Source organism: Miscanthus floridulus, chromosome 18 (assembly GCF_019320115.1).
Source record: "Miscanthus floridulus cultivar M001 chromosome 18, ASM1932011v1, whole genome shotgun sequence".
Lineage (NCBI taxonomy): Eukaryota > Viridiplantae > Streptophyta > Magnoliopsida > Poales > Poaceae > Miscanthus > Miscanthus floridulus.
In genome coordinates, this window is record NC_089597.1 from 51,066,616 (window position 1) to 51,080,521 (window position 13,906).

Consider the following 13,906-nt stretch of genomic DNA (forward strand, 5'->3'; position numbering starts at 1 on the left):
GATCCTGATTGCCATGCTGGTTGACCCTGCGACCGTGGTTATCACGACGATTGTCACGGTTGTCTCATCGATTGTCGTCCCAGTAGTTACGGCGGTTGTCATCCCGACCACCATCATGACCACTGTTTTCGCCTTAATGGTTGTCTGATGGGTCATTGTTGCACGAGCAATGTTGGTTGGGTGACTATGGGTGACTTGAGTACTGGCGACTGTGGCTTGATTCGACTGAGATGGACGGAGCCCAAGCTTGGTTTGCAATCTCTGCGGTCTGGGCCATAGCAGCCGTCAGGTAAGCTTGTATATCATCATGAACTGCCTGGATTTCTGGGGTATTGGGTAGTCGTTGCATTGTTGCCATAGCAACAGCTACGTTGGCGCTTGGAGTCATGAAGACCTGCTTGTCCCCTACCCTATCAAAGGCATTGTTAAGATCGCGTGGCTGGACCCTTATGTGTCGTGCCTCCTCTTCTGCCTTGGCTTCGGCTTGTCGGCGATTAAACCGGTCAATATTGCGTGCTTCGCGTGCTAGCCTTTCTTGTTCTGTTTCACCAACTGCCGGTGGCTCATCATTACTGATGACATTGATCAAGTCTCCTCGCCTTGGTGGGAAGGATGGGAATCGTGGGAAACCTGAGGCGTGGTCTAGAATATCCAGATCGTATTCAACTTCTTCATTGTCATGATACTAGAGCTCGGTGTGGACGGAGCCATGAGATGCGATGCCGGACGGGGAGCTTGAGCCGCCCTCTTGAACTATGTGGACTGATCCTTCTTGATACTCCTCAATCCAGACCATATTGATGAAGTTGCGTAGGTCGTAGAGCCGAGCCTGGTAGTTCTCCATCGAGGCTTCACACTCGGAGAGCCAGAGACCCGTCACGGGGGCTGGTCGGCGATGAACAGAGCGCCCTTCAGGAGTAGACGTGACCATGGGATCCATACCGGGTTGTGCAGGACGACTGGCCCGAGTTGGTCGAGTAGATCTGTTGTGGGTACTGGTTACCTGCTCATTAGGTTGATTTTGAATCGAACTTACCAGAGCTAGGGTTTCAGCAAGCTTGGTGCCGACCTGATCGATGGAGTCGAGCAGGTCGGTGTTGTCGATCTACCTCCCTTTGTAACGAGGAAGCGGATGATGGGTTATCGGCGTGGCTGAAGACGATGCTAGTGTGGTCGGAGCCAGATCTACCATGGTCAGAGCCGTAGCCGATGCAAGTGAAGCAGTGGTCGACGCAGATTGAATCCGCGCCTCCTCCGTGGTCATGGCGATGAAGTTGTTGGAGCCAGTGGTCCAGGTGATCTGGCCGATGGTGAACGTGAGGCCGTTCGGTGTAGCCATGGAACCGGGGATGATGACCATCTTGTTCGTCTGGAGAGCAGTATGCACACCCCCTACCTGGCATGCCACTATCGACGAAATATGGTCGGTAGTCTACCTAGGGGTATGCCTAAGGTAGTAGATTATCGGCAGACAGATGCGCAAGCTTCAAACAAGATGGTGATGCAAGACAGACATGAGGTTTTATCTAGGTTTGGCCGCCGTGAAGGCATAATACCTACGTCCTATGTCTGATTGTATTGTTGTATGTCAATGAGAGATGTTTTTGAGAGGGGTCCCCTGCCCGCCTTATATAGTCTAGGGGGTAGGGTGATAGATCTAGAAACTAATCCTAACCAGTTACAATTGCTAGAGGTGGCCGGATAAGGATTCCTATTCTAACCGACCAGGATCTTGCTTGATCTCCAAGTCTGCCTTGATTCCTTGCGCGTCGTCTTCTAGTGGGCCAGACCCCCTGGTCCGGGCTGGCCCAAGCCTAGCCATAAGGGTATAGGGGTTAATACCCCCATAGCAAGCCATGTTGATAGCTTTGGCCCAAAAAGATTGACTCGCATTGTACTAACTAAGCATAGACCTTTCCATATCAATGAGTGTTCTATTCTTTCTCTCAACAAGGCCATTTGATTATGGAGTGTACTTGGCCGACAATTGATGTCTAATTTCAAATTCATCACACAACTCATCAATTCTAGTGTTCTTGAACTCACTACCATTGTCACTTCTAACTCTCTTGATGGTTGTTTCAAACTCATTGTGAATGCCCTTTACAAATGATTTGAATGTTGCAAACACATCACTTTTATCCACTAAAAAGAATACCCATGTGTATCTAGTGTAATCATCCACTATCACAAAGCCATATTTGTTACCACCAATGCTAGTGTATTGAGTTGGCCCAAACAAGTTCATATGCAATAACTCAAATGCTTTACTAGTGCTCATCATGCTTTTCTTAGGATGAGTATTTCCAACTTGTTTTCCAGCTTGACAAGAGCTACAAAGCTTATCTTTCTCAAACACAACATCTTTCAAGCCTCTAACCAAGTCATGCATAACCAATCTATTCAATTGTTTCATTCCAATATGACCAAGCCTTCTATGCCATAACCAACCCATGCTAGACTTAGTGAACAAACATGTAGATAATTTAGCTTCACTAGCATTGAAATCAACCAAGTATCGATTCTCATATCTAAAGCCTTTGAAGATGAAGTTAGAGCCATCTACACTTAAGATCTCTACATCATCTACCCCAAATATGCATTTGAATCCAAGATCACACAATTGAGCCATGGATAGCAAATTGAAGTTCAAGCTCTCTACTAGCAACACATTGGATATGCTCATGTCATTGGATATTGCAATCTTACCAAGCCCTTTGACCTTGCCTTTGCCATTGTCACCAAATGTGATACTATCATAACCATCATTGCCATTGGTGTTGATTGAGTTGAACATTCTTGCAACACCAGTCATGTGTTGAGTGCACCCACTATCAAGAACCCAATGCCTTCCTCCGGTTTTGTAATTGACCTACAAAAGAAGATCAATTCTTTTTAGGTACCCAAACTTGCTTGGGTCCTTGAAGGTTAGTGACCAAGCTCTTTGGCACCCAAATGGCTTTCTTCTTTGAGCCCATCCATGGTTTACCAATGAACTTAGATTTGACACCATTTACACCTTTGGTAAGCACATAGAAAGAATCAAGCTTAATGGAGGATACATTAGCTTATGACTTCTTGTTCATGCACTTTTGCACTACATGACCAACTTGCTTGCAACTAGTGCAAAATCGATCATTGTTCTTCACAAAACTAGTCTTGTGAGGAGCAAAGGCCGCCTTGCCTTTCTTGGGGGTATAGCCCAATCCCTCTTTGTAGAGAGAAGCTCTTTGGCTACCCAAGCAATAAGCAAGCGGTCCTCACCACCATAGGCCTTAGCCAAGGTGTGAGTGAGCTTATTGACCTCCGTCTTGAGGTTCTCGTTCTCAATCATTAGTGAGGCATCACAAGTGAGACCATCACTACTAGATGAGGTGGAAGTAGAAGTACTACAAGAAGGGTTAGCGGGAGCAACAATAATAGGCATAAATAATGATTCATCAATTATATCACAAGTTAAACCTATACTGCAAGTCTCAACATGCTTCTTTTTATGTTGCTCATCAAGCAAAGAGGAATGAGCCTTTTTAAGCTTTTTGTGAGCCTTGCCAAGCTTCTCATGGGCTTCCTCTAGCCTCTCATGAGATGCATTGAGCTCATCAAAGGCTTGCTTAAGGGCTTTTAGTTCCTTACACAAGCTTTTGCATTACCTTCTCTTAATGCCAAAGTGTTCTTTAGCATCTTCTAGCATGTCAAATAGTTCATCCTTAGGAGGTTCATCATCATCACTATCACTATCATTTTCATTTTCATGTTCCTCAACACTTCCATCATCACAAATTTGTACCTTAGTGGCCTTAGCCATGAAGCATGATGGGGTGTCAAAGAGAGAAGACTTCTCATTGATACAATGCTTGCAAGTGCCTTCTTCTTGGTAGTCTTGTCATCATCACTATCATCATCATCACTTGAGGAAGCATCACTATCCCAAGTGACCACATATGAACCACCTTTCTTCTTCTTGAAAGTCATCTTGTCCTTCTTCTCTTTCTTTTCCTTCTTGTCCTTCTTCTTGTCATCATCTTTGTCGCTATTGTATGGGCATTGAGCAACAAGATGATCTTTGCTTCCACAATTGAAGACCCTTCTTGACTCTTCCTTGTTCTTGGATGAAAATTTCTTCCTTCTAGCATGATATCCTTTCTTCATCATAAACTTCCCAAATCTCTTAACAAAGAGAGCCATCTTATCATCGTCATCATCATCCCATGAGCCATCATCTTTACTTGATGTATCTTGCTTTGCCTTGCTGTTGGATGATGTGGCCTTGAATGCCACACTCTTCTTCTTCTTATCCTTCTTCTCATCTTTCTTCTCCTTCTTTTCTTCCTTCTTATCATCATCTCTATATGTATCATCGGTCATTATATCTCCCAACACTTAGTTTGGTGTTATGGTGTCTAAACCACTCCTCACTAGAATAGTGACCAATGTGCCAAATCTTGAAGGCAAACATCTCAAGAACTTGTGGGAGAAGTCCTTTTCCTTCACCTCTTCTCCAAGTGCTTTGAGATCATTGACAAGCACTTGAAGCCTATGGAACATCTCCGACACACTCTCATCCTCCTTCATCTCGAAGCTTGCAAACTTCTCTTTGAGAATGTATGCCTTTGCACCCTTCACGGCTTGAGTGCCCTCAAATGATTCCTCCAATTTCTTCCATGCCTCATGAGCTCTCTCAATATTCTTGATTTACTCAAATGTTCTCATCTAAAGCATCATGGATGGCACTAAGAGCAATGTCATTATTTTGGAGTAGCATTTCTTCGGCGGCGGTGGGAGCCTCTTCATCATCAATCTCAATCTTGGTCTCTACCACCTTCCAAACCTTCCTATTGATTGACTTGATATAAGTTGTCATCTTAGCCTAGAGTGGCTTCTTAGTGTTGTTGATTTGAGCCATTTTTACACCGAAGGTTGTTAAGCCTCAAATTATGGTGACCTCAGCTCTGATACAACTTGAAAGGTCCTAATGGCTAGAGGGGGGTGAATAGCCTATTAAAAAAATTTCTACAACAACACTTAGCAAACCAGTTAGACAATTAAGCGGCGAAGCAAGTGTTGCGCTAGCCTCCTAAAAATGCAAGCCACCTACCACAATTCTACTTTCTATAGTTTCTAACCATACAATGGCTATGTCACTATACTAAGTTAGTATGCTCTCAAAAGCTAACTAAAGAGCCACACTAACCAAACTAACAAGCTCTCACAACTAGCTACACTAAAGAGCTTGATAACTTGTTTGCGGTAATATAAAGAGAGAGAGCAAGATAGTTATACCACTATGTCGAGGAGTGAACCAATCAATCACAAGGATGAATACCCACTACACCACAACCCCAGAATAGCGACGTACCATCGATCGGTATAGGTCGATATAACGACGTTCCATCGGTCGGTATAGATCTATGCCGACACTTAATTAGAGTCGCTAAAAGTGGCGTCGGTAGAGCCTATGCCGACTAACATGTTTTTAGCGACCGATAGTCTAACGCCTTAGGGGCTATATATAGCGACAAATGGTCTGAGGCTATAAATACTTTTAGCAACTAACAGTCCAACGCAAACCGTTGACATAGAGACAATATATATGTTGCTAATCTGCATTACATAATGACCGCCCAAATTATCTATTATCAACACATAGACATTCATTACAATACACATTAATCATACAAACATGGGCATTGATTAATATGAGCATAAAACAATAACATTGATTCATTCATATGGGTGCTACTAGCCCAATGTAAGGTCAAAGTGAACATCATATAGGTACAACATCTCTACCTCTACCTCCTATGACCAAAAAGTCATACAACCACCATTTGTGGCGCTTAGCTCACTAACACCTAAAGCTCAATGCTGAAATTTCACTAACAGCAAACTCAGTCTTATCTCTAATAAGTTCAAAACAAAATACAGCTTCAATGAGCACTTTAACTTGTTGACACCATCAGGTATGCTGCCTAGCACCTCGTAGGATGGCCCTGAAATTCAATATGAATCCAATTAGCGACAACTTTTAGCAAAGTTGGAGATAGGCTGCCAATAATATTATTCTAACTTTCATTTCTATAGTTGCAAGCAACAATCATATTTGTATGATTCTTCAGGCAGAATGCTGGGAGGCTCACAAATGGTCAGCCTAGTGTTCTTTTTCTACGTACCATAGCCTATGTACAGTATTACTCATTATTTGAGCTCCAAACATCCGGCACGGTGTAATGATGTAATCCTGCCCAAAGCATAAAAGTCCTATAACATAAGTGCTTAGTGCCCTAGATTAGCTAATTTGACAAGGTTTGCTACATGTTGGAGGATATGCTTATCTACAACACATACATGGACAATCACTTAGAAAATTTCAAATACAGGTACTGAATATGGCAGCCACCCCTAAACCAAATAGCCAAAAATTATCAAAAATCTAATCATAAATTGGAAGATTATTTGCTGGAAATTGAAAAGTGAAAATAGTTGTTTGATGAAAGTAAAAATGCATGGGCCTTGGCCAAGTTTAAGCTTCTACAACACAACTGTTATTTATTTGGAGGCTGTCAAGATGGAAATCCATAACTTAAAGGGATGAAAGCAGTTCATGAAAATCTGAAAATTGTCATAATTCATATACATGTGAGTTAGGACATTGTGTGGTTTAAATCATCTAGCATGAGGCTTTTACTAAAAATATGTGCTTCATTTGCTTGAGCCAAATATATCATAATAAGCTGCCATTTAAACTAAATCTAAACTCAAAGCAATTACAAATGAGAACAGCAAACATCAGACCAAAGCTCAGGATGTCTGTAGATGTATCAAATTACATATATTTTGTATTGCTAGTTGGACAGACTTTCTAAGTAAAATAACAGAGAAAGCAATGTATGAACTTCAGTATGTGCTTACATAAAAAAATCCTGCTACACAAGATCATTGCATAGGCTCTAAAAAATCATACTCCATTCTAATTCGTCTATGTAACAAACTTATTTGATAAAAAACAAGCAAAGAAGAGATGCTCACCTCACATTATAAATAAAGGGCAAGCCTAAAGAAGCCCAGAGAAATTAACTGAGAGCTTGCACCTTGTAGTGGACATGGAAACTTATTTTGTATTGAGTGCCTAAGTGGAGGTTTGGCTATGAAGGATCCGTATCTTGTAAGAATTAGTAGCTCCACGTTAGCGTTTATCCATATGTAGGGATATGAATCTAGAGACTGTAGATGTTATAACAAAGTGAAATTGTGCCGCAGCCTTTCTTGTGGCAAGGTAACGTATAGATAAGCTATGATGTGTCAACATTCAATTTAATCCCAATGCAAGTAACTCAGTATCTTCAATTCTTAACTGATGGAGTAAGGCAATGGACATGCAAGTATGCAACCTCTTGTGCATAATAACTAAATTATTGTGCAATTGGAATAAAGCTTGGTCTCACGGAATTAACTAGTGAAAATAACAGAGCAGCATACAATTCAACGACCAACCTTATTTCAATGAAAAACAAGGCGCGTTTCCGCGCTCGCCTAGGCGCGCCCAGGCGCAAGGCGGAGCCTTCCCGCAGGGCCTAGGGGGTGAGGCGCACCTCTAGGCGCTGGGCGCGCCTCCGCGGAGTTCCGCGGCGCCTCCGCGGCGCCTGGGCGGCGAGTAGGCGGAAGCGGCGGCGCCTAGGCGGCGGGAGCGCGCGCGTGTTTTGGCGGGCGGGAGCAGGCGGGAGCTCGCGCGCGAGCAGGCGTCTGCGCGGGAAAGGAAGCGGTCGCGCGGGAAGGAAAAGAGCCCCGCGCGCCGGTGCTAGAGAGGATTAGAGAGAGACAGAGAGATAACCGGCCATCTTCTCCCTCCGTGCAGGCCTCCCCGCGCCACCCCTGGAGCTCCCGTGCACCCCAGTCCACCGGCCCGCCGCCGCCCCTAGAGGTCCCGTGAGCCCCCTCCTCGCCGGGCCACCACTGCTGGTGATCTCCTCGCTGCCCCTCACCCCGCCGCTCGGGAACCCCAAGGTAAGGTGAGGACGTGAGGTCCGCCCGCCCCCTGCTCCTCTCTCCTCTGCTTGGCTGTGCTGTACTCCTCTGCTTACTCCTCTGCTCGGCTGTGCTGTGCTCTCCTCTGCTCGGCTGCTGTACTCCTCTGCTCGGCTGATCTGTATAAACGACGAGAGTGTTTAGCTGAACTTGGTGTGCTACCATGATCTGGTTATCAATCTTAGGAGTACAAGTTATCTTCCTTCCTTTTTTCTCCTGTTTTCCCTCTACATGTATACTGCTGGATTAGTTTTCATGAGAAGGGGAATGAAATACTCAGTGGCTTTTTATCTAAATTTATAAGTAGTGTAGCAGGACTAATTTCACATGCCTCTGTTGCTCTTCATGTAGAATGTCGGTCCAACAATGTGCTCCTCAAATTGAAACTGGTGTTACATCTCGGGAGGAGGTGAATGTCCTGAAAAGGAATTCAGATGATGTTGGATGGGAGTATGGGTTTCTAGTGGATGCAAACAACAAGGACAAGGTGGAGTGCAAATTCTGTGGTCATCGGAGCCAAGGAGGGGTCCATCGGTTGAAGGAACATGTGGCCAATGTTGGAACAAATGCGAAGAAATGCAGGAAGAGCACACAGGAGGCTAAAGACAAGTGCAAGAAATCACTAGAAGATTCAAAAAGGAAGAGGAAGGAGCAGGCTGTTCGTGAACTAGAGCCTAGAGAAGACGTGAATGTTTCTTGGGTTGGAACAGAGGATGATGAAGTGACTTGTGTTGGAAGTTCAGAGCCTCACAAATTAGGACCCATTGATAAGTGGACACGTGCTATTGATCCTAAAGCAACAAAATCTGAGTCTTTGAAGCAACAGAAGCTGAACAAGGAACTTTGGAAACAAAGAACACATGAGGTGCATAAATATATTGCAAGATGGGCATATACACATGGTAATTTAATATTATGCATTTCTGTTTTACATTTCAAATTTGAATACATGCCTGAACTACACACTAATTAGTTAATTACACTTTTTTGTATCATATGTAGCCATACCATTCAATGCTTGTGACAATGATGAGTTCAAGCAAATGTGTGAAGCAATTGGACAGTTTGGTTCTGGACTTGAACCTCCATCTCTGCGTGATCTGCGAGAGAGTTTGCTAGATGAAGAATATACAAGAACCAAGAGTTTGCTACAAGAACGTGAGGCTGAGAAGGTGAAGAATGGGTGCTCTGTTATGACTGATGCTTGGTCAGATAGGAAGAGGAGAAGTATAATGAACCTGTGCACTAACTATGCTGATGGATCTAGTTTTGTCAGCTCACAAGAGATGTCAGATGTGTCACACACAAGTGAAGTCATATTTGAACTAGTGGACAAAGCAATTGAAGACATTGGTCCGGATGATGTGGTGCAAGTAGTGATAGACAATGCTTCTAACAACATGGGAGCAAAGAAGCTATTGCTTGAGAAGAGACCAAACATCTTTTGGACCTCTTGTGCAACTCACACAATCAATTTGATGCTCCAAGGAATTGGCAACGTGCCACGGTTCAAGAAGGTGATTGACCAAGCAAAGGCATTAACCATATTTGTCTATGGGCACACAAGAACATTGGAGTTCTTGAGACACTTCACAGAGGGGAGAGAGATAATAAGGCCAGGAGTGACTAGGTTTGCTTCAGCTTTTCTCACTTTGAACAACATACTAGAGAAGAAGGACCAACTAAGAAAGATGGTGGTTCATAATAGGTGGGACACATTGAAGGATGTGAAGTCAAAAAAGGGAAAAGATGCAACAGCAACAATATTGAGTCCAACCTTTTGGAAGGATGTGAAGTTGTGTTTGAGTATTTTTGAGCCATTGGTCAAAGTTCTTCGTTTGGTTGATGGGGATGTGAAGCCATCAATGGGTTTCATATATGGAGAACTACTGAAGGCAAAGAGAGAGATCAAGGAAGCCTATGGCAATGTTCAGTCCCGCTACAACGAAGTTATTGCTATTATTGACAAGAAGATGAAAGGAAGACTTGATTCTCCATTGCATTTGACTGCCTATCTGCTGAATCCATACTACAGCTATGGCAACCCATCAATCTTTGATGATGCCACAATAACAGTAGGTTTTATGAGCTGTGTAGAGACTTTTTATCATCATGATGAGGACAAGCAAGATCAGGCTGTCAACAATGAACTAGACAAGTTTCGTAATAGAGAAGGACCATTTAACAAGAAGCTTGCAAAGACTTGTGAAAAATTTGAGTACAACCCAGGTAACTCATATTACATGGCTGTTATAGAGTTGCTGCTATCATTATCATTATCAAGAGGCTAGTTAACTATTTAAGTGGCATCTATCCTTGATTGCCATGGCTGTTAACTATTTAAGTGGCCTATGAAAAAGTAACTCACTATGCTAGCTTCTAAATACATGAGTTGCATAATCTGTAAGCACACTCATGGTCTAAGTAACTTCATAGAGTAGTAACAGTACAGAACTAAATGCAATGAAACAAGTGATTAGCTAGTTAAGACTTAAAAAAAGAGAGTACCTCGTAGAGGTTGCCAAACTGCTCGGGTATGCCACCAGTGATGTTGTTACCAGACAATGACCTACAGTATCATACATTACATTGATGAGTTTAATGATGAGTTTAGCACACCAACATCTTGTTATCCAGTGCTATTGCATGACTGTTATATAGTTTCTGCTCATTTATTTCAGCATCATGGTGGCGGCTGTATGGAACTGAAACACCCGCTTTACAGAAGTTGGCAACAAGGATCCTATCTCTGACATCAAGCTCTTCTGGTTGTGAAAGAAATTGGAGTACATTTGAAATGGTTAGTCCCTATCTACTGTCCAGATTTCAGCAGTAAACTTACATGAATGAAAATAGTTATATGCTCTCATGTTTAATTTGTAGATACACACTAAGAAGAGAAATAGGCTTACTACAACCTGACTCAACAAATTGGTCTTTATTCAATTCAACTCCAAGTTGCTTAATAAGAAAGAAAGGATAGCGTCAAAGAAAACCACTGATGTTCTCTTGTCTAGTGAGACAACTGAAGCTCAAGGTTTTCTGTATGAGGATGGAGATGATTGTGCAATAGTTGTCTATAGAGATGAGGAAGATGAGGAGATGGAAGGTACAGGGATAACTTGGTCTGTTATTGGAGAAGCAGTAGGAGCAGACCAACAACTTGAGCTGTGTAGAAGTGCAAGAGTGAGGCAGCTTTATGAAGGAGAAGAATTTGACTCCGAAGAAGAAGAGTTTGATGAAGATGAGGATGAATATATGGAACCCTATTGAAGAAGATATGGCAGTGGGGCTTTATCATGTCATGTTTATCTTTTAATTGTATCTTTAACTTATGAACTTGGAACTCTTGCAGTAGTGCAGTCTGTGTGCCTGTGTTCTGTATTTTAAGAACTAAATTATGTGTTGTTATGTACCATTTAATTTTCTTTGCTGCTACTGTTATCCCTACATGTTTGTGGTTTCAAATGGCTATCATTTGCTGCTGATAATGTCCGATGGATAGGAAAGGGCTAAGATCATTGAGATAAGTACCTAACCTGCTCTTTCCTATTTCATATGGTCTGCTGTCCATTTATATTTAACTACTGATATGGTCTATTCTCCACTTGTATTGCTGCAGCCTGCAGGAGTGCAGGACATCACATTGGTATTGTATCAACTATCAACTATGAACTAAGCACGAACATCGCTTTTCTATCAACTAAGGTATGTCTATTGGACCTTCTCTCTTTTTATAAAATTCACTCTACTATATTTATATAATTTATTTAGCTATATATGCTGAGATACAAAAAATGTCAAAACGCCTAGAAAACGCCTAGGCCTGCCTAGGCGCGCCTAGGCGCTAGGCGATGGGTCACCGCCTAGAAACCGCCTAGCGCCTAAAAAAACATTGCCTTATTTTGTATGGAGAAGATGAGGTTGGTGTCCACATTCACCCAATATGGAACCCTGCAGTGTTGTAGCTGAAGAACAAAGCCAACAAAATCTGCAGCCTGCAAATCACAGAAGCAAAACGACATCAGCAATCCAAACATGCACATGAAACCAAACCAAGCCCCCAAAATCCAAGCACAAACAAGTAGTCACACATTCCAGCCGAACAAGAACTAGCTAGATGGATGATTATATAGGGGCAGGGGTACTAGCTACCTAACAAACAGCCTAACAGATACATTTAAATGGCAATGAACAAGAACTAGCAATATCTACAGTTTCGAACTGATCTTGTTAATGCAGGTGTACAGATGTAATGCTACCCACATTATGATATAATATAAAATGCTGCCCTACATTTCAGATCAAGATCTATACAATTTAATTTTCTCCTACATATAAACACATAATAAAGAAATCCTACACGCTCAACTCAACTATCTATGTATATATCATAAGGAGAAAAGAGAGGATAGCATATTCTTACAGCATCAGTATGTGTCCGAGGGCAGAAAAAGATGCCTGAATACATCGAGTGATGTTATCATACTGCATATAACTGCACCCAAGTAAGAAAATCAAGTCAACACCTTGCAGCAAATGAAAAGCATGAATTCACATGAAAGCAGATAGTGAAACATACATTTTATTTAGCTCTATTAATTAACCAATCTCTGCAGGAATTGGGCCTTTCAAATTCTTCAAAGAAAAGTTCCTACAAAGGTACCAACCTATCACAATTCTGTACAATTAACACCAACTCACAGATGCAAATATGTAATACTCTATCAAAAAGGTAATGAAAAACTCAGAAACACTGTAAAGTAGTGCAATTTTGTGGATTTGCAGATTATTTGAAAACAAAGTAGTGCAAGTAAGTTGATACCTAAAATTGGAAAACAAAATAGTACAGTAAATAGATTAGGCCAAAAAAGTAAGTTTGGTTATGGTTTTTCTTTTCTATTGACTCGTCTGCTTGTCAAGATCTCGATGACACTTAGGAATAGAGCAGGAACAAAACAATAGCATCAGTAGATTCGCACAGATCTTGGAAGAGAACAGGGGTCATCAATATCAGTCCCATGGATAATATGTGCGCCTACAGGTGCGGGATCCAGTAGAATCTAAGTATATAACCAAGCAACTGGCAGTGCAGTTGAATAATCGTAATTGAATCAAGAGAGAATAAATCCATGACATCCTCATCTGGATCCCCTATCCCCAAATAAGTAGCAGTAGCAACGGAAAATCCCACCCCCACGTGCAGCGAATCAGATCAGGACCAAGGGGGCCTGCATAGAAGGAAGAAAGGCACAACGCAATAAGGTGTGGTAGGCGGTCGATTACCTAGTGTCGGAGGATGGGGTGAGCGGGGAGGTGGGGTAGGACCATGCCCTATGACTCGTTGCCATCTCGAACAAAGCAGTGGTGGCGCGCTTCTCTTCTCGAGCACTACTCTTTTCTTCTTCTCCTTGGGCTGCTGCTTTGAGCTCGCACTAAATCGAGCTCCATTTGGAGGAAGATGAAGGGCTGGGAACAAGTGGAGGGGCGGTGGGGGAATTTGGGTGGGCAGGCGGGGATTTGGGCGGCGGCGCGTCATGCGCTGTGTAGACAAGTAGTGTGGCAACGGGGTTGGCACAGACCGTGGAGGGCAGAGGGATTTGAGGGGAGGGTGGTGGGCTGGTGGCGGCTGGGGAGTTGTGCGGGCAGTGCCGCAGCGACAGATGAAAAAGGTGAAGGGATAGGGTTTGGAGACGACGGACATCGGATTTTTTCGGGAATGCGCCTTTTTGTTTTCACGCGCATGATAGACATGACCCTATACCAACCCACGGTGGGTTTTCTTTATCGTTTTATGCCGACTGTTCGTTCGATGCTATAGCTAAATACTTTTAGCGACCGATGGTTACTCTGCAAAAGTACATTTAAGGACACTCAATCTGTC

At 42.9% G+C, this 13,906-nt stretch overlaps 1 protein-coding gene across 1 annotated transcript; it reads left to right on the forward strand.

Annotated features, from left to right (window-relative positions):
- Positions 1 to 9,308: 9,308 nt before the first annotated feature.
- On the forward strand, positions 9,309 to 10,313 carry LOC136523826 (uncharacterized). Its single transcript, XM_066517372.1, has one exon. It carries the CDS (start codon positions 9,309 to 9,311, stop codon positions 10,311 to 10,313), a length of 1,005 nt encoding a protein of 334 aa, XP_066373469.1.
- Positions 10,314 to 13,906: the final 3,593 nt, after the last annotated feature.